At 42.0% G+C, this 27526-nt stretch overlaps 3 protein-coding genes across 3 annotated transcripts in view; all 3 read right to left on the bottom strand.

Moving 5' to 3' along the window:
* The window catches only part of comtb (catechol-O-methyltransferase b), a 216197-nt gene that overhangs the window by 164786 nt on the left and 23885 nt on the right, over nt 1-27526 (bottom strand). The gene's annotated exons all lie outside the window — the stretch shown is intronic.
* On the bottom strand, nt 1571-18321 carry mst1rb (macrophage stimulating 1 receptor b). The gene is made up of 21 exons (XM_085776351.1): nt 18123-18321; nt 13977-15282; nt 10936-11112; nt 10725-10847; nt 9615-9785; nt 9368-9528; nt 8714-8849; nt 8464-8600; nt 7897-8076; nt 7438-7537; nt 7135-7353; nt 6884-7030; nt 5818-5971; nt 5543-5632; nt 5243-5458; nt 5040-5120; nt 4658-4839; nt 4425-4534; nt 4147-4312; nt 3517-3653; nt 1571-2669 (listed from the first exon to the last, which is right to left on the bottom strand). The coding sequence occupies exons 2-21, from the start codon at nt 15180-15182 to the stop codon at nt 2435-2437; spliced, it is 4128 nt and encodes a 1375-aa protein (XP_085632477.1). The 5' UTR covers nt 15183-15282; nt 18123-18321; the 3' UTR covers nt 1571-2434.
* mon1a (MON1 secretory trafficking family member A) lies at nt 19854-27169 on the bottom strand. The gene is made up of 6 exons (XM_085776357.1): nt 27031-27169; nt 26404-26558; nt 23638-24024; nt 21941-22706; nt 21443-21590; nt 19854-20236 (listed from the first exon to the last, which is right to left on the bottom strand). The coding sequence occupies exons 2-6, from the start codon at nt 26528-26530 to the stop codon at nt 20096-20098; spliced, it is 1569 nt and encodes a 522-aa protein (XP_085632483.1). The 5' UTR covers nt 26531-26558; nt 27031-27169; the 3' UTR covers nt 19854-20095.

The following is a 27526-nucleotide window of genomic DNA, read 5'->3' as shown; positions in this document are numbered from 1 at the left end:
TATATCACAGTGACAGTTTCCTATAGAGGATATATGGATAGAGGATATATTAGATAGAAAGATAAAAAGTGACTCAGACAGTATTCAGACAGGACTTCAAGGGTTCATGAGGAGATCGCTGTCATAAATTGAGTTCATTTCAATGCAAATGCTCAATGTGTCTCAAGTACTACTTTAGTCATTTTGGCTATTTACAGCTATGCATATGATGACAGCCTTGCTTCAGCGGTTCCATAGGGTTTCTCACAGGACACCTTCGATGCCAGCTCCTGTTGGAACGTAATCCAAGAGCTGTGAGTTCAGCTCCAGCACTTATTTGTGAGGGTCTGCCATCATCACATAGTAATGAGAAATAATTAGCCTTCCCCTTTTCAGAAAGTCTTGTTCAGATGGCCAATCTCACAGATTGCTTTCCCTCTCTCCAAACTTGACAGAGCACTCAAGCACTATAGTTATTCATGTTCTTTCTGATGAGGCTGCCATGCAACACATACAGTATACAGGCATAAATCGCACACACTCTCTGCATCATGATCAACCAGCATCGACTGTCTACTTTCATAGTCTCCACATTTGTTTTGAAGTCCACATAAAGAATCTCAACAGAAGGAGGGAAGGAGAAACTGAATGTCAATATCTGTGAGGTGCACATCAAAAGGCTTGCAGTATGGGACCTAATGTTGAGCCCATGCAGCTTTCCTAAGCTCTCCAGACGTGAGATGGTCACCCAGCTGATAGCAGCAGTCTTTACAGGTTCTGCACTTTTCATAGTCTATATAATACAGCAGGGAGGAAGAGACACAGAGAGACAACAGATATAGAAAAAAAGAGGATCGTTGCTGTCTTAATTCTTTACCCAATGGGCTTGGCCCTGTAAAATGTGGTCTCACACACAAAGATATTTTGACAATGTAAACTGATCTCTCTCTCTCTCTCTGTTACTGTACAGTAATATCAAAGGCCTCACCACACAGGAATTGACTTTTGTTCTTAGCAGTGTGGGAAAAACACAGAACACTTTATGATGTTTATTCCCACTGGTTTCTTAGTTTTGTTGTGGGGGAAGTGTATGCCTCATGTGTGACGGGTGTTTGTAGCACAGGGAGTTGCTACTGTATGTTGGTGAGATGTTTGTTTGGTGCCTTTGTAAGATTGACAGATTGTTTGTCTGTGTTGGTAAATATTTGCTCTTGCCAAATGAAAGGCAGAACCAAAGAAAGAGGAAGAAAATAGGGAAATGTTTGGTCTGTTGTGGTGTTCTTGTCCGTTTTTTTTTATTCTATCTTATTTTGGAGGGTTTATCGTTTGGTTTGTTGAGATTCGACTAATAACTTGGATCTTTCAAGTTGCCATGCTATGGCAAACATGATGAAAACAACCACTGTATCCATGTTGGACCCCTCTTCAGCAGATCAGTGGTGTGCAGAGAACTTTTGACAAACACTGACCTCTAGTGGAAAAGCCCAGCAAAGACAAGTGAATTCAGTAAAAACTGTCTGACATAAATCACCAGCAAAGGACATAATTTTCACAACCTCTCACATTTACTCCATTAAGTTGAGAACAAATCTATAAACAAATAAATATTTAATTTATTACACTATTTCAAGGACATTGTGACAGAAATACGAGCAGCAGAGTGGTGTCAGATTTGTTTCATAACCTTTTGCCTCACAGAAGTACGATCCAATATATACAGAATAATCACTGCACTAAAGAATTAAGCAAACGTGAGAATGTCATGCCTTAACATATATACACATGGGTTACGCTACTGAAGCAGCTGAAGGTATCAAAACAAAGCTAACGTGCCACTGAATTCCACAGATTTTACTTCATTATAACCCTGCTTCTTGTGGATCCTTTCCTCAATACTGTAGCCAACACTGTTAGATGGAAACCATGGAAGACCTGGATGAGTATAAAAAAAAACATCTGAAAATGATTCCTGTGGTGTGGGCACAGGTTAGTTCAGCACTGAGGAAGATTTGTTTGGCTTAGCCCGATAGTCAGAGCTTTTATTGTCCCTAAAAACCTGTAGGCATACCTGTTTGGCGGGCCAATTTAACGGATTTAGTGTAATGCTACTTAACTTCTAATGGGTAACAAATGTTGGCTAGCTAAGATGCTAATAAAACTGATCTGATGTCTGTAGACTACTTTACCACTGAAAAATAACACACAGACCACATGGATATTATTATTTCAGTTTTGTTGGTCATGGCTTTAAGCTAATTACTGAAAGTAGCCTGTCAAACATCCAAAACGGCTGCCTGGGCATGTGTTCAGTCAGTTAAAAGTATTTCACAACAATACTGTATCACTGTTTCACATGCTCTGTGATGAAAGACACTGTGGTGACCAAGCAGAGGTGTTTTAATGCTGTTGCTGTTAGCACCGAGTTTAGAGTCAGGTGAGGAGGAGGAGGAGTGGATCAGGAAGAAGAGACCGAGCCTGAGTCTTCAATGTCTGTGGAGTCATATTCATCAGCGGACTCTGTGAGGGCTGGGTAAGGTCGCGGCTGGTCCAGGTTGACATAGGTGACGTTCAGGCTGATGTAGTGCTCTCCCTCCAGACCGGACAAGATGTTGGAGACAGCCGACACTAATGTAGCAAAGCTGGGCCGCAGTTCTGGGTCAGGGTCCCAGCACTGGAGCATAATGTTATACCTAGAAAACATAGGGTACACCGTGTTAGAAAATATGACCAGCAAACAACTCATAATGACTTTCATAATTTTACCATTTTAAAATGATCTAAAATCAGTGATTTATTCACTTTATAAAGTGAATACTTAACTGTACAGATAACATTTGGGGAGATTACCCGTATAAAACATAGCATTTACAACTTTTTGAACAGATTGTGATACATGTATTATGTAGTGAGCTTTAGAGGTGCTAGTGGGCAGATTTTGTGACATTTTGATACAGTCTTGATGACAGGCTAAGTGAACAAGCTGCTGGCTCCATCATTTAATTCAAGACAAGAAATTGACTCATGTCAAAATATTCCTTTCATTTCTTATGCTGGTGTTCTTTCCTGAGTGACATTCCTCCGTGAGCTCTTAACTCACGTTGGATAGGAAGTGTGACAAGGCCTCTGGGAACAAGGTGTATGAATGGTTGATTTATTCCCCATTACTCTTTAATTTTGTGAGCAAAGGGGATTCATCATTAAAACAGCAAAAATGTGTCAGTTTGTCCTTGTAAAGTCACAGCAATGTGTGTGAAAGAAGTGCGTATCAGACATACACATTAACTCTCAAACAGCATTGATTGACCATGTTGAAAAAACAAGCAGTGGACAATTTGTGGTTTTCATGCTACTGAGTGACCATTCGAACATCTTGTTATTACTACACTTGCACTTTGCGCCAATACCGTCCCTCCTCTTTCTTGTAATGTAATGTAGTGAATTCTGTTGAGTTGTACAGTTTCTGTATACAGTAGAAACTAAATAATACCATCAAATTATAATTACAGCTATTTTTTTCAAATTGTATCAAATACTTACAAAGGATCAGGGCAGTACTGTGGCTGAGGAAGTCTCCTGCCCTTGAGTAAGTAATGCGTTATGTCATAGGGGTCCACCTCTGGGTAGGGGCTCGCTCCTCTGGTCAGCATCTCCCACATCAACACGCCAAAGGACCACTGCATCAAGAGAGGCAGAAGTTATACATCAGGTGCAGGCCTAAAAATTGTTCCTAAAATGAAAAGAGGAATACTGCAGCCTTGGACACACAGCATAGCTCCTGCTAAGGGTTGATAATGTTGAGCTAAAATTGTGAAGTTCGGATGATTGAACAACTGGAGCAAATTTGTGAAACAGTGTGTCCTTTAGATTTAATGCAAAATGGAAACATGAGTCAGACAAGTGGAGTTTTGTCGCCCACTCTTTTTGCCATGTGACCATGTCTATTTGCATTCTCTTGTCTGCTGAACACCTTTATTTAAATTATGCTATGTGTGAAAATGATGTTAAAAAACAGCATTTTATCACCTCCAACAAAATTGTGGGAAATGCTGCCTTGCCACATGATGCTAATATATCACAATCTGTATAAGATAACTATGCTGTGTATTGTTCAATGTTGATTCCCATCTCACTGCAGGCTTTTTTACTGGTCAGTTTTGATCTGCTCACCACATCTGACTTGGAGGTGAACTTCTGTGTCTGAAGACTCTCGATAGCCATCCATTTGACAGGCAGCTTAGCTTTCCTGTGGTCCTGAATACTGTAATACTCCTTGTCAAAGACATCTCTGGCCATGCCAAAGTCCGCCACCTTCACTGTATACGACTCGTCCAGCCTAAAGACAGAAAACAAAATCGACTTTGTAACATGCAAATTCTTCCAGCATTGAATCCAAGACCAGTTTAGGTCTAATAAATACATTCTCTGCGTATTTCAATTTCTCTCACATGCAGTTGCGTGCTGCGAGATCTCTGTGCACAAACTTCTTCTGAGCCAAATACTCCATCCCCTTGGCAACCTGCAGCCCGAAGCCAATCAGATCCTTCACAGTGGGGTTCTAGACAAAGCCCATAAACACACAATACACTGAATTTAAGCAGTTGCAAATGCTAGGCTGTAAACAGATGGCTGTATATAAATCATGTGATTCATTTACAGTGTTTTAATGTCATTGTCGCACCCTTTTTTCACAGCGTATGAAGTGCCGCAGGTCACCATGTTTCATGTACGGCAGCACCACTAGAGGGAGCCCTTCCTGCGGCAGTAGGATCCCGAGGAGAGACAGCACGTTGCTGTGGTGGAAGCCCTTCATTATTATACCTTCCTTCAGAAACTGCTCCACTTCCTCCACATCAGTTATTCCTGGTGACACACACACACACACACTGGCATTATGGACTCAAATCTAAAGTAAGGCACTTTTTTTTTTTTTTTAAAGCTCCTTTAAAAGGTACTCAGAGGACATCTTAGATCCTGAAGCAATTTTATTCCATAACAGAAGAGACTTTATGGTGAATTCCTAAGGCGTACAAATTGACTCTCAAGAAGCAGTTATTACTCACTATTCAAAGACTTGACAGCGCAGTGGATTTCTCTGTTGTTGTGGTCTGTGAAGTAGCCGTGATAGACAGTGCCAAAATGACCTGCAGGAAAAACAAGAAAGAATGAATGACAGGGAGGACTGTTGCTGCTCTTTCAAAATATATCATATCGCTGTCACAAGGCTGTGAAGTTTTCATTTCAGAGAAAGTCAGTGCGGTCTCACCCTTCCCTATGATCCTATGGTGCTGCACAATAAGCATCTCAGCAGGAATAAGAACGTCCTTCACCTCCTCCAGCAGCTCCGGCCTAAAACTTGTGATGGAGATTTTTTCTGCAGGCATGAGGGGAGTGAGGGTTGGGTCTATGCTGCCTGCAGCGTACGCCAGCCTGGGGAACATCACTGGACCCACCAGCGGGGTGGGAGGATTCAGGGACACTACTGGTAAAATTTCAGAGAAAGAGTTGATCAGTGATGATTAGGAATATACTGTATGTCAGGAGCAATCAGCTCATCAATATTCACCTCTCCTGTAGTCTCCAGCGGGTGACAGCTCCACATTGTTTGCTCTGGAGCGCTGTGCACTGTGGGTCAAACGGGTTTCCACCATGGAGGCTGAAAAACATTTCACAACCCTGTTTTTTAATCATCAACCCTAGAAGAAGAACGCATGTACATCCTTTGCAACACCAGGGATGTTCTAGTTGAGAGACTTGTGTGTAATTGATCTCAAATTCCCGCCCATACTCAGCAGCGGTTAACAAGTCTGATCAATGTCCAAACGACAGAGAGGAGCTTACCTTTCTTCTTCTTTCTCAAGTGTTTCATAACCACAAAGGCCAGCACAGCTCCAGCCACGAGAGCCGCCAGGATCCCCAGGACAATCCCCACCATGTAGTGGTTACTCACTCTCACTACCGTGCCAACATTGTGAACCTGTCCATTGATGGAGATCTAGAGAACAGAATTCGTGATAAACAGTGATTAGCATCATTATCGCATTATTATGAGACGTCTCCTTTTAACTGCTCCACAGGAAGAGCATAAATGTATAATCTCCAAGCTGTTCTCTGTCACACATCCATGGTTTTAAAGCTCTGACATCTGTGTGTGAAAGCCTATGGCAAACTGCTAAGATATTTATTATCTCTGCCTTATAGGGCTATTGAAGTGGATGTTTTGCAGGGATTGTTTTTAAGTGATTGTGGTCTTTCACTAAATCTTCCAAAAAAGGCTTTTTCTTTAATAAAATTAAGAAGTATCTCTTTTTAGATGCTGGTGAGTGAACAGATACTGTAGATTCGGGTAGAAATCTTCACGTTATGCGTACATGTGACATTAGAAACGCATTCCAATATTAGCAGAGCACAGGGCACTAAGGATAGACTAGATGGACACTGTTTTTAATCCTGAAGGTCACCTTGGCATTTCAAAGTATTGTATATTTGCATGAATTTGATTTTTCATAAGCACCAATGAACACACAACACAAAACTAATAGTGAATCTCATTGAAATTCAATTTCTGAATGCATTGTGGGGACCACCTGCAATGTTTTTATGCACCACCAGAGGGCCACAGAGCAAATGCCTTGCACTAATAAAACTTAGGGTAAATAGACGTTTACTTTAAGCTAACATGTTGCTATCTATCTGTCTGTGTTCTAACAACATCTGTTTACTCATCATTTTTGCTAGATACCACAATGAAAAGTAGCAGTGATATACTGAGTCAATTCTACAATGATTTGAGCATCTACTGTAGTGCATGGGTAGTGAGTGATCATAGGCAAAGCAGGGGTCCCATAGAATATGCATAATCAGGGCCAAATGTTGGATATTGCCTCCTGTTGAGTAAGTGACTAACCTTCACTGGAAGTCCCTCGCTGGGGATGGTCATGTTTTTCGGGATCCTGCAGGTGATTTCATTATCCAGGACTTTAGCATCACAATCAACACCTGCCACTGTCATTATGATGGTCATGCAGGAGCTCACCAGGTTCAACTTTTGGTGCTGTGGACAGAGAGGTTAAATCCCAATATGAGGTATACAATCAATTATTTAGAAATACATATTGATTTCCTTTAAATCAAATGAAGGTGCGCTCTTTGTCTTACATGTAGTGACACTTCGTCAAAGCCAGGGTACAAACTCAGCACATGTCCATCCGTCTCAAAAGGTATGGGCTCGCCATAGGGGTGATAGGAGAACTCCTTGTTCCAAAGTCCCACTGCTCCGTCCATGTCAAAAGAAAGCTCCCCCTCCTCCGTCTCATCCCTGGGAAACACAGGAGTCACACACTCCATCCTTGTGGGCATGGACTTGCCTATGCACTCCTGAAACAAAACAGTCAGGTAATTCTACAACTGTACACTGCTTTAAAAAAAGGTTTCTACTGCGCATTACAATGAAGAACCTACCCTTGTCACAGGTTTTAGGTGGTTCTCATTGGGTTTAAAGTGAATGACGGTGCGATAAACTGAATCCAGGTTTTCCCCTTCAATTACAATCTTTGACCCCCTGCAGGTGAGACAAACAATGGTTACATTAAATGATAGTAAGATGGTCACATTTTCACCAAGATAGGAAATACTGACATTTCTCCCAACAACTTAAACAGTAGGGAAAAAATTTGATTATATTATTTTAATACAGTTTTTATCCAATTTGTTTTTCTTTGTCTTGATGAAATACTCTGAATCCCAGATCAAAATCAAGCTAAATTCATCAAGATGTCATTGTGGAAGACTGTGAAGAGTCTCATCCAGGTCATGCTTATTTAAGAAAGCCCAGTTGTCTTTGATTCTACTTTTATTTGGTCACTGTGGAATAAAACAGAGAAAAGCAGAGCGCATACACAGAGGCTGTTTGTGGCCTACCTGTCAAAGCTACAGTCAGGGAGGACAGCTGTAATCGTTGGCTTTTCTTTGTAGTAAAACACCTTTGTGGTTAGGACAGGAGACTTGTCGATGAAAACACTCAGTGGAACGTCCCTCACCTCTGAGATGGGCTGGGACAGACAGATGATGGATGACACGTTGCCTATTGGCTTTGTGACTCTGTGGAGACATAGAGGTAATGTATGTGAATTACTAGCCGTCAAAGATCAAAACAGCAGTAGATCAAAAAGCTTCATGTTTTTTAAATGTATTCAGCATGCTCAGCAACATAACAAATACAGTACAGTAAGAAATAGTTGAGGTGTGACTTGGTCTTTGAATGCAAATACCTCTTAGCCGGTAGTTTCACAAACCATAATTACCCTGCACACTAGTCAGGGCATGCTTTACTTAATATGGGTCAGGACAATAACATTTTCCAAGCAGCGATTGTTCCTCGTAGTCTCCAGAAAGTGTTTAGGAGGAACAAGAGGGAAACTATGCAAAACTGTGAATAGTAAACAAAACCATTAGGGTAAGGCTGATGATGATGATACATTTCCAGACCTTTTTATAGGACAGGGCACGTCGTTGAGAGTGACTCTCCTGGTCTTCCCAGCATCCAAGTGAGGTCCAGTCACTGTGATGAGTGTGCCCCCTACACGTGGCCCATAGTTAGGCTGGATTTCTGTGATGTTGGGAATCTGTAGTGACAATTTATCACAGTATTTTGAGAAAGTTTTAGGAGAGGTGGATGAAATGAACAGCAATCTCAGTTTGTAGAGTAGTAATGTAAGATGATCATGGCTATGATTACCACAAATGTGAACCCTGGCATTTCTGCCTTCCCATCAATACTGTAGCGTCCCTCCACTTTGCCCTCATGCACTTCCACTGTAATGTTGACTGGTTTGGACAGCTCAGTGGCCCCAGAGCGAATCTTACACACCAGGCTGGAGAGCAGCACAAGAAAACACTTGTGTTAGCATGTCTGTGGCAAATATAGAGTAATATACTGACACACCAGTTACAATTTAATTTCTTGGTGCATTAACATTTCTGGACTTTAAAAGGCACCAGGAGACAAAAGTAGCATTTGGTTACTTTGGCTGCTAAACTACAGCTTCCAAGTTAAATCTGTAAGTTAAAAATATCCATTGCTCTGCGTGTGTGTGTGTAGACTGTAACACTTTTCTTGGAAATATCCTAATAATTTTAGAGGAAATTTCCAAGAAATTTGCAGGAAGATATGAATGAATCACTCATGTTACCATGGTAGCATAGTCATTAAGAAAACATTAGTTATGTAGCCTGGAAAATGTAAAAATGCATGCCATTGCCATTTTACATTGAGATAGACAGCGTCTGTAAGAATTCAGCAACACGCATCAAGTTTTGCTCAGGATTTCCCACGAATGACTTTAGTATGAAGAGACTGTAGTTGTAACCAGAGCCCTGCATGATTACTCACTGTGTGTTGTTGCTTTTGACTGGAAGAACAGTGCAGGGGGTCTGACCCAGTCGGACCTGGTGGGTTCGGGAGGAGATTGCAGGTCTTGAGGGCGACTGGAATTCCCATCCACACACCGTCAGCTCTGTTTGACCATCAGGAGGAGCAGTCCGTGGAAAGAACTGAGTCAATAAAGCAGAGTATGTAGTAGCACCTTCAAATGAAATGTCTCTATTAGTTGCACAAAAGGGATGTTTGTAGAACAAACCCCAGTGATCCCAGGTGGGCAGGACTCGTTCCTCCAACGATTGGGACATTCGCTCTCCCAGGTGCACACTCCAGAGCACCACCCACAGCCCATGAACTTAGGGGCTGTTAGACACATGGCGCAGGTGAGGAAGTGTTGACAGCCTGGTCCCCTCTGTGGCACCTGGATCATCTGGGACACAGAGAATTATTTTTAATCTTCCCGGCTTATTTGCAATGATGCATGATCTCATACTAATGGGCCATTATCGTAACATCTATGACTGATGACTTGTCTTACCATCCATGCCCCATTTGTCATTGTTGATAATTATGTTGGTGACAAAATGGATAGATGGGTAGATATTATTCTCATTCAATTATACACAATAGTGTACAGAGAACGAAATGTTGTTGCACTATAGCTCAGACAAATAAAACTGACTAAAAACAACCAGTAATGTTATATTTACATAAAAACCTCAGATTGCAGTATTTAAAATAACTAAAATAATTCCCGTATGTAGCTTGCGACCCAGTAATAATTGCTTTCTTCAGTAAAACTGTTACTCCTAGTTTCTTTTCTTCCTGAATTCAGACTGAACAGAAAAAAACTTCCTACAGAGTAATAATTCCTTCCATACACATGGAAACATGGGAACTGAACTGATACTGAGACTTATTCTGCATCAGACTGTTTAAGTTTACATTGAAACAGTTCCTGGTGCTGAAATGAATCCTAATGAATTATAATTTATTTAATGATAGATTAATAAGAAAGCTACCTAATCCACACTCCAAAGTATAAGATTATCAAAAAATGATTGTACTGTTGTAAGACAGAAGACACACCAACTCTTCTTTAAAAGTTATTTTTTTGCTAAACTAATTTGTTTTCAGAGGAGCTTAATTTTTCTTAATGTGTCCCCATCAATAGTCCTAGCATCCCACAGGAGACCCATGAATTATCATTCTCTGGGTCACAGGAACATCCTGGACAGGCCTCCAGAGGGTAAAGGGTCACGAAGGGACAACCAATCACACTCCATGCTCATTTGTCATTGTGATGTGGCCTGACCTGCACATCACCGACCTATTGCACACCTTTAAAAACAAGAGATTGCTACTGTACCTTGTCTCCAACCACAAACAGAAGATACTCTGACGAGTAAACAGCAGCGATGGACGAGACTCTCTGGTTCTCTTCCAGGGAGTAATTGGCAAAAATAATCGGACTGGATCTTGTCAACACAAGCTGCCAACACAGACACAAGATTATATGTTTTATTAGTGATTGATCATTTGAAATAGAAAATTAAAAGACACTTTTTTTTAAATCTTACTTGTAGCAGGCGTCCTGTCGAAGTGCCAATGTGGGCAACAGTCTTGTTCTCTATGGTTGTGACCAGCAGAGATGTGAGCAGGACGTTCGTCATCTGCCTGTTGAAGAGGTCCACTCTGTAGTAGGGCTTTGACACCATGGTAGGGTGGTCTCTGCATGTGGCGTTGTTCTCCATGCTCTAGTACAGGCAGCAGAGGACAAGGAAATGAAACAATGAGGAAGATAAACGTAATTCATAAAGTGCATGAAAGTTTATTTTCACTTGGAGGTGCAACATTGACACCGTTAAGCTGTATTAAGTTTTACGTAGCTCTCATGTTAGCAGATCTGTTTTAATAATAAAAGAATCCAACTCCAGCTGTGACTGAAGGTTATGCTAGTTGAAAGCTCAAGAGGAAAATAATAAGTGGTGCCAGAGTATGTCTTTCTGGGGTGTGTTCAAATCATGTTTGATGATGATTGGATGGGAGGCGAGCAGCTCAAAAATAATATTGTCAAACCTCAGCCACTCCTAGGATATACAGTAATATTAACAGCTAAATTATCCAGCTTTTTTTCTTTTGAGGACATGTCATGAACTGCACTGGTCACCACGGTAACCACAAGAAACACATTGTGTGGCACACCGAGGCCCAAGGTGAATCTGTTATCATAATAAGATCATTTCATAATTTCAGAAGCTATGATATATGATTGTGTGCTGCGTTACTGACAAGACGATTGCCTTCCAGCTATTATACATGCAGAGCCGGGTGCGTCCCTGTTTGATTTATGGGAGTCTTCAGGCAAACACTGGCATGTGTCTTTAGGGCCAACATACAAAACCAGACACAACACAAGAAAACTCAAGTAAAAAGTGGTAGTGGGAAATCCAATCCAATCCAATGAACCTCCAATGTCCAAATAGTTTTTTATCACATACTATAAAGCATTGTGCTTGTGAGACAGAGATGATGTTATTGGCAGCACAGGTGTTTGCATCTGCTGAGAAATGGAAGAACCGGGGTTTCGGTCCACTGATGGATTGCACAATACACAGACCAGCAGCCAAAAGCAATAAAACAGCCGCAGCCTCAGAAGAGATCCCTTTAGGGTAAACAGAGGACAGAGAACATGCACAACAGCTTGTGTTTTGCATATGCAATACCGCTATGCTTATCTCAACTAAAACCTCCTAAACCTTTGTCAGCTCTGAATGCAAAAGCCAAAATGTAAAAAAGGTTAACAGTTTTCCTTTTTTTCTCATTCTGACCTGACCTCATAGTATCTTGGTCAAGACTCAAAGTTCAAACAAGTGAAATCATAGCATCAACTTCAACTGCTTCTCAATTCTGGAAATTTTAGGCGTCATACTTTCCACATTATGTGCAACTCCTACGGCAAAGCTCTGCACTGCCAAAGTCTCACCGCCAGCAGGGACTAACTCAACATGAAAATGTTGAAAAATTATGAGAAATATCAGATAAGGAAACTATTAGCATGATTAATACTAGAAACCGATCAGAGATGTACTGCTGCATTAAAAGTATGTAGCCTACACTCACACAATGAAGAAATGAGGCAAACTTTCTTCGACTGACATGATGAAATCTTTAGTGCTTCCTGTCTGACCTATTCATCTCGCTGATGAGTGGTTAACTCCTCCAAATTAATTTTTCCATTCAAAACACAATTTCAGACCCTGTTTTTATTATATTACAGCTTTTGTACAGAAAATGCATCTAGAAGATCTGAAAAAGACGTAGGCTATGTTTGTTGTGAACAAAGGAAGATGGCAGTTCAGGCAGTGACATTGATATGTGCTCAGGAACAACTCATCAGTGACACATTAAAGGTGTTTGCAGTCTCTGCTTTAATGTAGTTGCTTAACCTCAGCAGTTAGTAATTTGCTCCCCCCCCAAAAAATCTTAGGAAAAATGATACCACTCTTTTAGCTTAGCAAAAAAAAGATGGGAGACAGCTAGCTCTGTCTAAAGGTACAAATTCCATCTAGGAGCACTTATAAAGCACTGATAAAGTTTACCAATAAAAATAATAACTGATAAACAGATCTGTCGTCATTGGTTGTTGCTTACCAGAATCAAGCTAGCTGTTTTAACTTGTTTCTTTGCTTTAGAAGCTATGATAACGTTCTCACAGCAGCACCAGCTGCATATTATTATCAATCTGAAAGTGGCATAAATCTTTTCTACCTTTTAGGATTAAATCAGTATCTTCTATAAAAGGCACATGTGAGGAGGTTTATCATGTAGGAAGTAAGTTGCACTGATAAACTCTCAAGGGCAAGTTCAGTTCATAATGATAGGTTTCACTATAACTTTCTTATCTTACACAACAATCACAGACATCTTGGAAAATAATGAGTCACAGAAACCACATGCAGCTGGAGTTAACTGCACTATGATAAAAAGCCTTTTACTCATGTTTGGCTCTGTCCACTGCACTGAATGCTTGTCAGTGGTGTGAGCAGAGCCTTGTTTAGGGGTTTACGTGATTTCATAAACTGATATTTTTCAATAATAATCATAAGAAAACTCATGATGAAAGTAGATAATCTGCCAGGCTGTTTTTTAATCAAAACCATTAATCCAGAGAGGAACTGATTCACCTATTTTGGCCTGTTCACAAGTATTTGACCAGCCACAACAAGGTCTGGGTTTAATATCTCCTCTATGTTTATTCACATGCTAAGAGAAGAGATGTGCTATCCAACACATTTTCACATAGTGATGTTTCTTAACAGTCCCAGTGAAGATATCTGTACCCTGAGTCAGCAAATAGTTAAGATTTCGTGCCAGGAAAATGTCTTTGATGCATTATATTCATCATTCAGAGAGTTCTGAGTTCAGACTTACTTTCACTCTCACCCGTTCTGCATGACATCACTCAAATAACTTTGTTTGCTTTCGTTTCTCTCTTATCTTTGAACTGTATCTCAAAGGAAACGGGGACTTTTTCAGTTAAATAAAAGGAGACATGAGACGATATTAATCACCTGTAACCATCTGAGATGACTTTGTGTCAGTGACCTGATCGACTCACCTCATGCGGGCAGCTCTCACAGGGCTGGAAATGGCAGAGTCCCCTGGAGAGCTGTTCTGGTCCAGACTCACAGCAGTCATCCACCCCATCAACGATTGCTTTGTTCACCGTGTCCATTGGGAAGGCGCACAGGGCAGAGTCGTGCTCCGTCACCCCGTTGTCATCGGTAACCGCAAAAACCCCATAGAGGATGTCATCTTCCTCCTCCGCCCCTAACTCCTCTGCCAGCTCCCTGCCTGCTTTTCCAAAATGAGCTGCCTGGACCACATTGTAGACCACATCTTTATAGGGCTCACTGGCTACATTCCTCCTACGGCGTTTTGGTTCAAACCGACACTCTAGGATAACCTCACGATACCTCTTCATCTCCCATTCATTCCGAGGGAGACGGCCCAGACGAGTCTGAAATGGAGATGATTCCTGATCGGGGCTCTCTCTCTGGACTGAGAGGAAGAAGACAAACTCCTGAGTGAAAAAGCTGTAGACATATTCAATATGGTAAGTCCTCCTCAGGCCGGGAAGGACAGTTAGGCCCCGTACGTCATTATAGAAACCATCTTCTGTGGCCAGCGGTCGTCGAACTGATATTGACTTCCTGCCATAGCGCTGGGTCACGCTGTCATTCACAGTGGCAGCAACAAAGAAGTAGACAGTCTGACCCTCTTCCACCATGGTGACCTTGGTTCCCAGAGGGCTGGCCACACAGTCAGGACAGTAGGCAGCAGAGTTTGAGTCCTCTCTGTATAAACACTTTGAGTGAAACGGCGGCTCTCCGTTTGGATTCAGTTGGTGGAAATAGCACACACCGTACTGAGAACTTCCACATGAATATAAATACATAAAGAGAGTATCCAACAACAAAATCTGATTGTTTGTGTCCTCCAGGAAATTGGGATCTTTGTCAACTTTGCACAAATCACATATCTGACAATGTGGGCTTCCCACTGGCCCAGTGCGGAGCTCCCACACCTTCTCCAAGCTTCTGTTCACAGCTTCGATCACATTCTTAGAGGCCACATACACCTCCTGGTAGTACGAGTTGTTGACAATGTTCTGGATGGGGCCCTTGGCCTGGAAGAAGGGCATGGTGTAAACCACAGAGTAGTTGACAGGACTTGGGGCCAGTGAGGGACAGTTGGCCAAGGCAAAGGCCAGCAGAGTCTGGAGCCAGACACATGTCCCCCACTGTGTGGTCCAGTGGACCATCTCCACTTCGGGTGCACGAGGGGCAACAGTACAGACAGCGTGAGGTTACCCCCAGGTCTGATACTGGCACCAGAGCATTTTTAACACCAGCCAATTGTACCTGAATGGAGAGAAATGACAGAATATAGTAAGTCATGCAGTAGTTATGAAATGGTCATTTTCAACAAAAATATTCTACAGCAGGACAAATCATGTTGTCAATCAAGTTGTTTGTATATGACATTGGAACCAGCAGATGGTTGACTTAGTTGGTTGTAAAGTTGTGTTATTATGATGTTATTAGGACTATTCCATGATTATTCCCAGAAACCCGGGTAAACAGACTGTTTCAAAAATAGCCAGTTATCATAAATTCGTGCAGATTGACTTTCAGTGAATCAATTTATCCACTAACTGTTGCCGTCCGTTGAGTACCGGGTGTCTGGGGAAATAATGAAACCATCATGTAAAGTAGGGGTTAGCAGGAGCCCAACAGCAGATGTTTCCCAAAGGGGCTCTTGAGATGTTAATCCAGCCATGACTGTCCACTTGTGATCGGATCACCAGACGCGGATGTTAATACCAGCTCTGAACAGAGCCTGTGAGATGCAGCTGAAAGCTCTGGAAAAGGCTAGAGAGTGAGGCAGTTTTACAAATGCCTAAAACCTTCTTATCTACTGTATTCTTTCTATCTTGATCTGTGGAAACATTATGAAATTCTCAAAAGTGGCCCGAAACAGAAAACATAAATTTATGAACTGCTTATTTATGCTCAGTGTGAAATTCTAATAGAGCTAAGGTGACAGACATCATCTTAGTCGAGCCATATGATAATAAAACATGCATGGTCATAAAGATAAAAGCCTTCACTGAGTCACCACAAACACTGAGAGGAAGTGACTACATAATCAGATAAAGAACTATGTAGTGCTCATCATTGTGGACGGTGGATAACACTGTTCTTATTGTGACGTCCTGTAAGGGTGATTCATATTTGGTAATGTTTATTCTGGTTAATCTGCTGTCCCATCTTCCTCCCTCAAAATCTGAGTCATTTTCTTGAATGCACGAGATGATAACAAACCAAGTTCATGGCTCTGGTCCAACTTTAATTCATCAAAATAATCAAAGAGATATGAACATTTTTCCACAGCGTATGCTGATCAATATCCGAACCCAATGTACTATGTTTCAAGCCCTGAGCCTAATCCTCATCCTCAACAGACGTGAGTTTGGTGGATCATTAACTGGACACATCACAGCTCGGCTATATTCAGGAACCCCTGGCCTCTCTACTTTGCATTCCTGTCACAACCACTACGTGCTTTTCAGGGGGAAAGATGTGCACGGACTGATGGTCATAAGGCGACATGAGCCGTTTTAAACTCCAGGTGAAGAAGGAACTTCTCATCTGAATTTCATCAACGTTGATTATTTTATTCAACAGCAGAGAAAGTTTCGTTTTGACTGGAGGTCTTTCAAGAAAACAGAATTCATCGCTCTAAGCAGAGGTACAGAAACGTTTGAAGTCCAGACCTTGTTGTCTTTACATCAATAATTCATAGATGTTGTGTTACATTTTAACATTTGCAGCTCCATGTGAAGCTGAGGTTAAGGTTAGAGGACATGGGTACACATAGTAATGGCACTGATTGACTTTGTTCATGTTCATGGTTAATAAACCAAATGGCTGAAATTGAGTTTCCATTCGTTGTGCTATCGTGCTATTTACAGCCCAGTCAGTGTCCAGGTTTTTGACCTGAGTATTCCCTCAGAGATGACTTCAAGGAGCAGCAGTGATACCAGAACTGCTGCTTCCTTAGGTTATCATGACAAATATTAAATATAATGCAACATTTTACAGAAAGCAGATTCACCTTCAGTGTATTTAAACATACATACTATCTTTTCTTTTCTGGCTTATGAATTTCATTTGAGCATCAACGATAATTCTCATTTTGCTGGCAGGATGAGAGGGATGGATAAGGTTGGCAGCTTTATTGGATCTGGGTCTTGCTCACAGGCACTTTGGCAGCAGGTAATCAGCCTAAGAGAGAGGGAGAGCCCCTCATTCATTAATGATGCACAGATATCCAGGGGGGATTTAAAGATGCAAGATGCTGTGCAAATAGTCGATATAGTGTAAACGTATTGGGCCTGAGGGACACACATATTGATCAGGTGGCAGACAATTCAAGCCAAACCAGGACAGGATCGCTGGAACCTTCCAGTGTGGAGAGATATTAGGTCATAATTTACTTTATTATGACACACCTTTATTCTAATATTTTACTTTTCTTTTGCTCAATCTGAGATGAATCCGAGTGGGTGGACACAGTTCAACACCTCAGTCATTTCCAGCCTGTACATGCACTCTGTCTGTCTTTTTGCATCTTATATGCATCACATGTATGCTTCCATAGATATTCTGGCAGTCTGCCTTAGCTTCAGTGGAGCAGTGCCAGTAGATATTAGTTGCAGTCCACATGAAAGAACCAACAACTGCACAAAACCTGAATGGTTAGACGTTACCTTGCTCAGTGAGCTTCAGGAATGATTGCCAGGCAGCCTGTGTTGTTTATTACACATAGCTACAGCACCAGGAGTACAATTAGAAATATGCATTGTCAATGTAAATGCTGTGTTTCATAATATCTGTGATATAAATAGTCAAAATAAACTGGTAAAATCCCCTTCAGCACTATCAGTGGTTAACACACCTTCCTCAGTAAACATCACACACAGCAGCCACTGACTAACTGCAGCTTTATCCCCATATGTTGCAATTAAATCTCTTGTGAAAAAGATTGATGAACTGAGGATTAAGTGATTGATTAAACTTACTTAGATGCACTTTATGACATTTCCATTTCCTGATACAGTATAGTCCTGTGCTTCTAAAAGGTTTAGTTCTAGTCAAACACATCTGTGCCACACTCATGATTTGCAAGCAGGTCTTACCTGTACAGCTGTGCTCTTCGGGGTAGTAGCCACTTCCACCTCTGCTCCGTGTCTGACCGTAGAGCAGCGCAGGGGTCTCTCTCTGGTCTGTCCTCAGAGTGTTTCCACGATGAGGTTAAAATTTCTGCCTAAAGTTCGACTGTGAACTGTGTCGGTTTTGGGATCTAACTTCTGCTCCCTGTGTGAACCGGTCTCCTCTGCCTCCGCGGTGCCGCAACTCGCTCCTCCCCTCCTCTCCTCCTCAGGCTGACGGAGACACAAGACAAGTCAATTAACCCACATTGAATTTGTTTACGCACCTTTCATGGTGACGTGCGGGGCCATAAACGGGGGCAGGATGGATGTGCATTTACAGCTGATTTATGTCTGCAATGATTCAAACTTAATGTACACCTACACAAGTGGTGACCTGCTGTCTTCCCCAGCATCAGAGACCTGAACTTTTTTTTTTTTTTTTTTATCATGCAAGTGCACAGCTAGCTAGGCTACTTCTTGTTTAGGCCACAGAACAGGATGTGTAGCTACTGGTGAATCTCCACAAATATGCTGGCAGGCTATTCATGAATTAAACAAACTGTTGCATAAATTTTTCATGTGGGCCTACAACCAAATATTTTGAATATCAGAAAACTATTTCCTAAGCAAAGGTTGAATTTCCACACATGCTAAAATAAATAGAATTATAACCTATTAACACACATAGCCTGTGTATGTTTGATTATACTGTACACGTTAGTTAAATATACTGTATATCTATCCTAAAGCCTGTCAGTATGTGTTGATGTTATATACATAACAGTCAAAAACTCTGAGACAGTTTGACCTCTAGGAATAGGTAGATCACCACTAAGTAAGAAATTAATGGGAGAATCATATCTGAATATAAGTACTATGTCAATAACAGGTCATTTAAATTCATTTTTTTAGGCATTTTTAATAAAACTATGTGCAGATTACTGAAATTAACTAATGTGAGAATTAAGCATGAGAAGGAATGGAATCTGACAATGAGTCTGTTTTATTACTAATCATTTATTTATTTCTATAGAATAACTTTTGTTACAACCCTATATCAGCTTTGCACAATGACCATTAGTTAAGGCATGATTCATGGAGGCAGATGTGGCAAAATTAGATTCTTTAGGCAAAGCCCATGAGGCACAACAACCCTTTATGATTATACAAAGGAATTAAAATATACAACACTCTTATTGGTATCAAGTTTGCCTATCATGGCAAATGGAAATGCAAATGAGGACTAGATGAATAAATTTCTATGACACTGACCTGAACAAAACATGTTAACATAAAAAAAACAACAGCAGTAAACATGTTATAAACCCATGAACACATTTCTCAGGAGTGCCTTTTGCATAAAGAAAGTGCATAGAGGTAAAATGATTCGTACAGTTCTTGGTCATGTAAAGTGAAAACACAACAGGAATGTTGGTAACTATGTTTTGACATATACATCTTATAATAACACATTGTGCTGCAAATTTCCAGTTTTAAATTCAAATCTTTTTTTCAAGTTCTAAGAGTGTTTTTAAGAGCTGAAAGCGTTAAAAAAAAAAGACACACAGCATTTTTCTTTTCTTAATCTTAAGAGGCAGTAAAACAATCATTTATGAAACAACCTCAGCAGCAAACAGACACCACAGGTTTTTGTATTATTTTTGTGGATTGGTGTTGATGCTGCTTCCATCTGTTGTTTTCCAAATTAATGCTTAAAAATCTAGCCAGCTAAAAAACAGCTTTAATTCATCACCATTGCACAATCTACTTCATCACAAATCTGTGAATTAGATCAGAGGAACCCAGAAGCAAGAAATGCATAGCTTTGACAATCATACAGTATGTGGACACTGAACTGCCGACTGCTTCATCCACAGCTGCTGGCAGCACCGGGCCAGTTCAGGCGTTCAGGTGAGGGAGACGCCTTTTGTTCCAGCAGGTCGGTCAGCAGCGAGGGCTCAGTATGTGAGAGGACTCAGGATGAAGAGACGATCCTCCTCCTTCCTGATCCACTTCAGCAGTTTGTTGACAGCAGAGACCGCCAAGGCCTTGGTCGCCAGCGGACTGAAGCAGAGGTAGAGCTCAAAGCCACTTGTTACCTGTAGAAAAGAAGGTAGAATGAATACACACCTCTTAAAGCAGATATCAGTGGCACGGCCGTTTCGGCTAATGCTGTGTTCAAGGCAGGCTTTTGAAACCGTAAGTTACAGCTTCAAGTCACAACTACGACTTGGTAGCGTTCCAGGTAACCCGTAGCTCGTGTTTTTACCGTCCTGTTGTCTGTGAAAGCTCCCTATAACGGCCACTCGTAACTTCCGACCCGTGAACTCGTACCAGATCGAACTGGTATGACTTCACAGGAAGGAAAAACACAAAGTACGAGTTTCCTTGAACGCACCATGAGTTAGCAGCCCCCGCCCTTGTCAGGCATCAATTGGTCCTCGTGCTACGTCACCACATTCACGCGCATCCCTTGGCTGCACACACAGCCCTTCATGCCGTTCTCTCTCCTCATTGGATAACACTTGTATCCCACAAGGAAAATTTTCTCCTCGGGTTACAGCAGAGCAGAGTGACGGAGAGACTCGTGTTTAGGCTGAAATACTTCATGTAAGTGATTGCTGACGGAAAATAGGACTATTTAGGACTTATATTAACAAAAACATTCCACTGATATCTGCTTTAAGTTGTTATACTTATGACTAAATGTAGTGACCATTGTGCAGCTCTTTTTGGTTATAGTGAAAATGCTGCAAAATAGTCAAATTTTATGCTCTCCAAGCATTGCAACAGCTATACTTAGAGGGATAGTTCAACTTTTTGGCAAATTGGCCCATTGACATAATCCCTATAGTTTTAGGAGTAGGTTCATTACCTCTAATTGTCAGTGCAAGCTATTTTTAGAATGGCGGAGCAGAGCTGCGAGCTTCTCAGAGCTACGCTACAGAGGCTAATGGGATTTCTTGGTTTTCCTCATCAAACTCATCAAATACACAATCCAACAACTCCAAAACGCTCTCGTGGACAACCTGCACATTCTCTACGCTATGAGATAATAACGGAGCGTTACAAGACGGAGTTGTTTTCAAGGCAAATGCAGAGACTGCTTGCCGAAAATCTGCCCCCGACGGAAACGCACATCAGCGGTTTTGCATGAATTTACCTTAAAAACAACTCCGCCTGGTAATGTTCCGTTATTATTAGTGTATGTCCTATTGCTGTTTGTATAATACTGAGGGACTGAATGATTAGAAGTTGTAAAAAAAACAAAACAAAAGCATCATATCTCCTGACAAGAGGCTTACCCATGCCAGCAGGTTTTCAGATTCACCACAGCGGTAGAAGGAGCGCAGAGGTCTGGTTGGATGGTGCAAGCAGCTGTGAAGGTCCTGGTACAAACCCATCAGCCTTTCCTGCTCCTCGTCAGACTGGTACAAGACAGGAAACTCTGGACTGAAGGAAGAAAAGGCAGAGGACGTTCATTCCATATCTGAAAATTTACACCGACTCAAACAGAAACCAGAAGTAAAGATAATATTATTATATTATTGCTACATCTGTCTACATTAGCTAAGTACTTTCTTTCAGAATGTTTGGAGCAGCGGACAGATGAATTTCCTTCGGGATTAATAAAGTATTTATCTATCTATCTATCTATCTATCTATAATAATGTAAATATTCACACGACATAAACTCATTCTCACAACCATTGCTGGTGTTTTTCTTGATGCACAAAGACAACTTAACAAAATCCAAAAACTTGTGTTAACTATCAAAATCTTTCAGCAGACATCCCACCCACCTGGTGTACAGCCCCGAGCTCTTTGATTTGTACAGGAAATGCCTGAGCTCCGGGATGCCGACCTGCGCCACAGAATAAGTCGGAGATTTGAGCGCGTCCTTCAGAGCCTGGTAGGCGCTGCGCTTACTCAGCCTCTCTAGGAACCGTTGCTTGCAGTCGGACATGTTAAAAAAGTCCTCTCGGTCTGTCGAGACCAGGATGAGGCAGAGCTCGGATGCAGGCTCCAGATAAGAGATGTGCGCATGGAAAAATCCTGCAGTGTTAAACTTTGGCAGGCAGATCGGCGTCCAGCCTTCACCCTCCCGGAAGGAAGAAGAGGAGCCGACGAGGTTGAAGACAAGGTGCAAGTCTATGTGGTGCAAGAACTGGTCCTTTTTTCTCACCAGGGTAACGAGCCGGTCCCCCGCCAGCAGGATAGAAAACACCAGGTTTTTTGCTTTAGCGGCCTGCAGGCCCGAGGACACCACGTCCCTGGCCGAGCTGGCTAGAGGCAGGCAGGTCACGGCGCTGAGCAGCAGGCCGGGGTCTCTGTCCAGCCGATGCAGCAGGTTGTCGGTGAGATACTCGGAGCCGGCCAGCAGGCGGCGCAGGTCGTAGTTCTGCTTGTGCTGGAAAATGTGGTTGAGCTGCGTAAGCGTGAGCAGGCTGACGATCTGGTAGTAGATGTACTGCAGCTCCCGTAGCAGCTCCTTGTCCGACTGACAGGTCCGCGACACGCCCACCAGGACCAGAGGGCTCTTGGTGAGGAAAACCACTTTGCAGCCATCTGACAAAACATGTGAACAGAGGTTACGCGGATTCATCAGAGGTCATTAAAGGGATAGTTCACCCAAAATAGAAATGTTTAAAATAAAAATGTCAATTTGAACAGCTTGTCTGCATGATTAGCATGCAATTGATGATATTGGCATTAGTATCAGTTAAAGCGATAGTTCACCCAAGATTGAAATTTCACTCATTATCTACTCACCCTCATGTCGACTAAGGGCTGGAAGAAGTTTCAGAGTCCTCCGTGGCTTCTCTGAGTTACAGGGGGTCTCAGCATAGCAGTAAATGTCCATATAACGGTTGCAAATGGATACCAACTGTCTTTGTAACAAAAAGACACACCAAAAAACATCCAAATACCCCCATGCTGCTCGTATGTAATGTCTGTCTTGTATTGAAGACCTGAAATGCGAAATTGTCCCGAAAAAAAAATTAAATAAGTCTATTTCAAGCTTGTTTTGTAGCGGAAGCTTTTCAAAGTCCTCTGGGAAGAGGACGGACCCTGGTTCGTCCAAATTTGACGAACCGGGAAGAGGAGCTTCGAGAAGCTTCCGCTACAAACAAGCTTGAAAAATAGACTTATTAAATTTTTTTCGGGACAGTTTCGCATTTCGGGGCATCAATACAAGACGGACATTACATACGAGCAGCATGGAGGTATTTGGATGTTTTTTGGTGTGTCTTTTTGTTACAAAGACAGTTGGTATCCATTTGCAACCGTTATATTGACATGCACTGCTATGCCGAGACCCCCTGTAACTCAGAGAAGCCACGGAGGACTCTGAAACTTCTCCCAGCCCTTAGTCGATATGAGGGTGAGTAGATAATGAGTGAAATTTCTATTTTGGGTGAACTATCCCTTTAAATACACTTTTCACTCATATATTTTCACTTAGGAAATGTATGTTAGAGCCAAAGTATATTCCGACCTGCATGGATAGAGCGAATGATGTTCTTCTCGGCTTCTACGAAGGACACGAGGGCCATCATCACCCCCATGGTGCTGGACAGAGCCTCCTCTGTGCCGTAGCGGGTGTAGATTGGCTTTCCAGCCTCGCTCAGCACAAACACGTGTTTTCTGTGGCTCCTCCATGCCTCACTGGACACATCCTCCTCCTTGGACCTGCTCTCCGATGAAACGTTATTGCATTGCTCCTCTATGGTTTTCTCACCCACCAGCACCTTCAGCTCGTCGTCTGCACACTCTCCTTCTGATTTGTCCAGTTCAGCGTCCGGCTGAGCCTCTCCCGCTGTCTCTGCAGTCAGATCCTCAAAAGACTGTGCATGGACGAACATGGCACTCTTCTGACCGGCACCTGCATTAACGATGGTCACGTTTGTCAGTGTGTCAGTCGTGGAGTCTTTTTTGTTTTTTTCTCTTTTACAAGAGAAAAATTGGTTAGTTCAGAAAATATAAATCTGGTAAGCCATCCTACCACTGCTGAGATCTCAATGGGAACCACCCAGGACTGCCTTGAATTCCTATTTTATACCAAGTCTTGTCGTGCAACATATAATTTTATACTTCCAATCCAAAAAAAAGTTTGATGTGGTCTGGTAATTCTATTCTATTCATTCTATTTAAAGCAGTCACAAATTAACAACCTCTGGTCACAGCTTATTTAATTTAGAGAGAGAAAGCAGGAGAAGAATAGGACAAGTGTGATAATGAGGCAACACTGAAAAAATGTTCTTGTTTATCTCTGGATGGCAAAAAGCAAATCAAGTCAAAATGCATGTAATTTCTCCAGTCAGAGTTGGATTTGGTAAAGCAGGATGTAACAGATGTGAACTGCGGCAGGCGTCCAGTCAAACAATATTTATATGGCACTGACTTTTTTGCATTTTTGATGCTGTAAGTGTTTTGATCATGTGAACTTAAAGAGATGACTTCTACTATTACACTGTAGACAAAGCTAAAGATGAATTCAAGTTCTCCCAGTCGGTTCATAATGTTCAAAATTTAACAGGCAACAAAAAGGCTGTTTGCGTGACATGCAGAATACGGAAGAATCATTATTTTAATCAGCACTTCTTTAGACAGACAGGATGTGCATATTCACACAGTCTTGCAAGCACGTATACACACACACAAACCGAGAACTTTATAATTCAAATACAGTTTCTTGTATTTGCGGCCAAGTGCTGCTTCCCAACCACTGGTCAGCAGGATGACATGGAAACATAGAACATGGTAACTTCCCTCGCAGGTGAAGTAAGTTTACAGAAAAGTGTAGGCTATTCTTTTTGCTTTAATTGTTTCTGGTTTTGCAAATACTAAATGAGGAAGTATAGGGCTCTGCTCTGTGTAAAGGACAGTCTGACAGTGGATCTTATCAATAGGCCGATGAACGACCAGCTCACAACTGGGGCTGCTACATGTGTACTGGTGTACTGTAAACATTACCTGTGTGTACTGTAAGCGTCTTTGATGTTTTTCAGTGCCATCCCATGAGGAATGGGCCACAAAATGGAATGAGACTATAATTAAATTACATTCATGCATTTATCCACTTATCTATCGCTCAACATGTCCACACACAGAAATGATGTAAAAACCTGTTAACTAAAGGGAAGTGAGAGTTCACACACAGCACAAACTCAGTGTATTTGTGCTTTAGGATTGCTATGCTGTAGCCCAGGGGTACTCAAATACATTTGTCAAAGGGCCAGATTTTTTCTTAACAGACACCTTGGGGGCCGCACATTCAAATAGGCCTTGATTGAAATTAAATTCACCTTTTTCGTCTAATAATTTAAATATTTTTATTTTACTTGTAAGCACAAAATTTTTATTTATACACTTCATGATGTTTTGTATGATATGAAAAATCTTGGCATTATCATATCATCATTTACATATCATGCTGGAGCTTTACACTGCTGACTTGTATCCTCAGACATGCCCTGTGATTTTCAACTTAAATATGACCTGACCATCACAGGACATGTCTGACTCTGTTCTGAGGATACAAGTCATTGGTCATGAAATGTGTGTTTCTCTTCTATAATACACATTCTACATCTAGGAGGCAACGTCTTTCCACACATGGGCTTCCTTCACCTGTCAAACGAGACAGAGCTCAGTGGGAAACATAGGTGACACAGGCCGAAGCAGGTCGTGCAGCTGTGCACCGCAGACGTGCACGGAAAAACAATCGCGTCTCATCAAATGCGCGCGGCTACGGCTTTTGAGTTGTGAGCGTGCATGACGCGCGGCTACTGTACATTGAATGGGTTTGAGCGCGCGCAAAAGACGCTTCATCTGAACGGCCCCCCATGCATGATGCACACACAGTTGAACCAAGACGGCGGTGAAAATCACCCACGGTCTCTGCAGACAGGCAGGGAAACCCCTGCAGTCCAGCCCGCTCCCCAAACACTCGCGCATGGTGATTTGGGTTCGTCTGCGTTTCTGTATCCCAGTGCAGGGCCTCACAGGCACACACAAACGCTGCGCACGTGTTTCCATGTCCCAGCGCTTTGACTTACAGGCGCACGGAGCCCGAGAAATACAGTAGCCTATACAGTAATATGTAAACTAGTAGAACTCAGTCGCGGGTCTGATTGGAAGGTTCGGCGGGCCGGATGCGGCCCGCGGGCCGCCTATTGAGTACCGCTGCTGTAGCCTGTAGGTCTGTCTGACTGGTTATTGGCCTTTTGTAAACAGAGTGCAGGGAGTGGAGCAGCCTCACCTGGTTCAGTTCCTTCCACCAGACCCGGCGTGGGGCTGTCTGCCCTGTCGGAGCGCAGGCGGGGGTCCACGGGAGCCAGGGTGCCATTCTCCCATGACACAGCCGAGCTTTGGGGTCCTCCGTCCATCACTGCTACTTCTGACAGGGACACACACCTGAAAGGACAAACAGACAGAGCTAAAGGACCAAAGGTTGACAGCTTAAAGCTCCCACTGGTTGTTATGTACAATTATTATGACATCACCACCGTCACTATCTTTTTAATTTTATGGTCTGACTTTAACCCCTTTTCTTTTCAGTCAAGCTTTAGAGCTAATGCCGAGTTGCTCCGTGCAGTGACTGTTATGAAACTAAATCAGAAAACAAAATAAGGGACTCCTGTGAGACTATAAGTTATCTCCTCCATGTTTACATCATGTCTTTAGCTACAAATTGTTTCTCCTTTCTTTTTCAACTCCCCTCAGTCTCAGAGACACGTCTGTCATCTTTGCAGAACTTCAAATGCTACTTTGATTGCTAACTTTAGCAGGCACTCAACGGCATCTGAAGCTAAGTTAGCTACGTCTGCTGCTTTAACCGCCTTTATCCTGACACGGAGCTCTCCCTAAATCATTTAAAAGTAATTACCTTTCATTGCCAGAGTTGTCTACATTTGCTCCATGTACTCCACAACTCGAAGTCACAGTTACTGCAGCTAGCTAAATAGCAGAGACAGGACAGGGTACTTCTTGCTAGTCGTCAACATAATGCTGCGTTCATGGCCAGTAAGGAAGTTGGAATTTACATTCTCCATTCAATTTGCTATTGTGTTTCACTTGACTGTGCAAAATATTGTTTTCGGTGCGGTGCGGTGGATAACTGAGTTATCTGAGTTAACTCTGGCCCATACTCCGACAATATAAGTATGTGTGGCAATTTAAAGGTTGCTACGGTACCGGTCAAGGTAGAGTGAAAAAATAGCACTTCATAAATGTCCCCTTCTCTATTGAACATCTAATTAGTTTTTATATTAAAATCTGTCCTTCTGTGTTGGTTAAAACAACGCATGGCTTTAAAAAATAATAATAATACCACATTTAAGTCCCTCTTTTTTTCTTTTTTCTTTTTGTTTCTTTCTTTTTTT

This window comes from Trachurus japonicus, chromosome 5, assembly GCF_045865225.1.
Source record: "Trachurus japonicus isolate A0001 chromosome 5, Traja_1.0".
Classification (NCBI taxonomy): domain Eukaryota; kingdom Metazoa; phylum Chordata; class Actinopteri; order Carangiformes; family Carangidae; genus Trachurus; species Trachurus japonicus.
This window is presented reverse-complemented; position numbering and strand designations above follow the sequence as displayed.

Coding starts and splice junctions, on each gene's coding strand:
- mon1a (XM_085776357.1), bottom strand. CDS start 26,530: ATGGACGGAGGACCCCAAAGCTCGGCTGTGTCATGGGAGAATGGCACC. Junction 24,025..26,403: donor GGTGGAAGGAACTGAACCAG/GTGAGGCTGCTC, acceptor TCGTTAATGCAG/GTGCCGGTCAGAAGAGTGCC. Junction 20,237..21,442: donor CTGAAAACCTGCTGGCATGG/GTAAGCCTCTTG, acceptor TCTTTTCTACAG/GTAACAAGTGGCTTTGAGCT.
- mst1rb (XM_085776351.1), bottom strand. CDS start 15,182: ATGGTCCACTGGACCACACAGTGGGGGACATGTGTCTGGCTCCAGACT. Junction 11,113..13,976: donor GTGAGAGCTGCCCGCATGAG/GTGAGTCGATCA, acceptor TGCCTGTACTAG/AGCATGGAGAACAACGCCAC. Junction 9,786..10,724: donor TGTTTGTGGTTGGAGACAAG/GTACAGTAGCAA, acceptor TCTGTGTCCCAG/ATGATCCAGGTGCCACAGAG.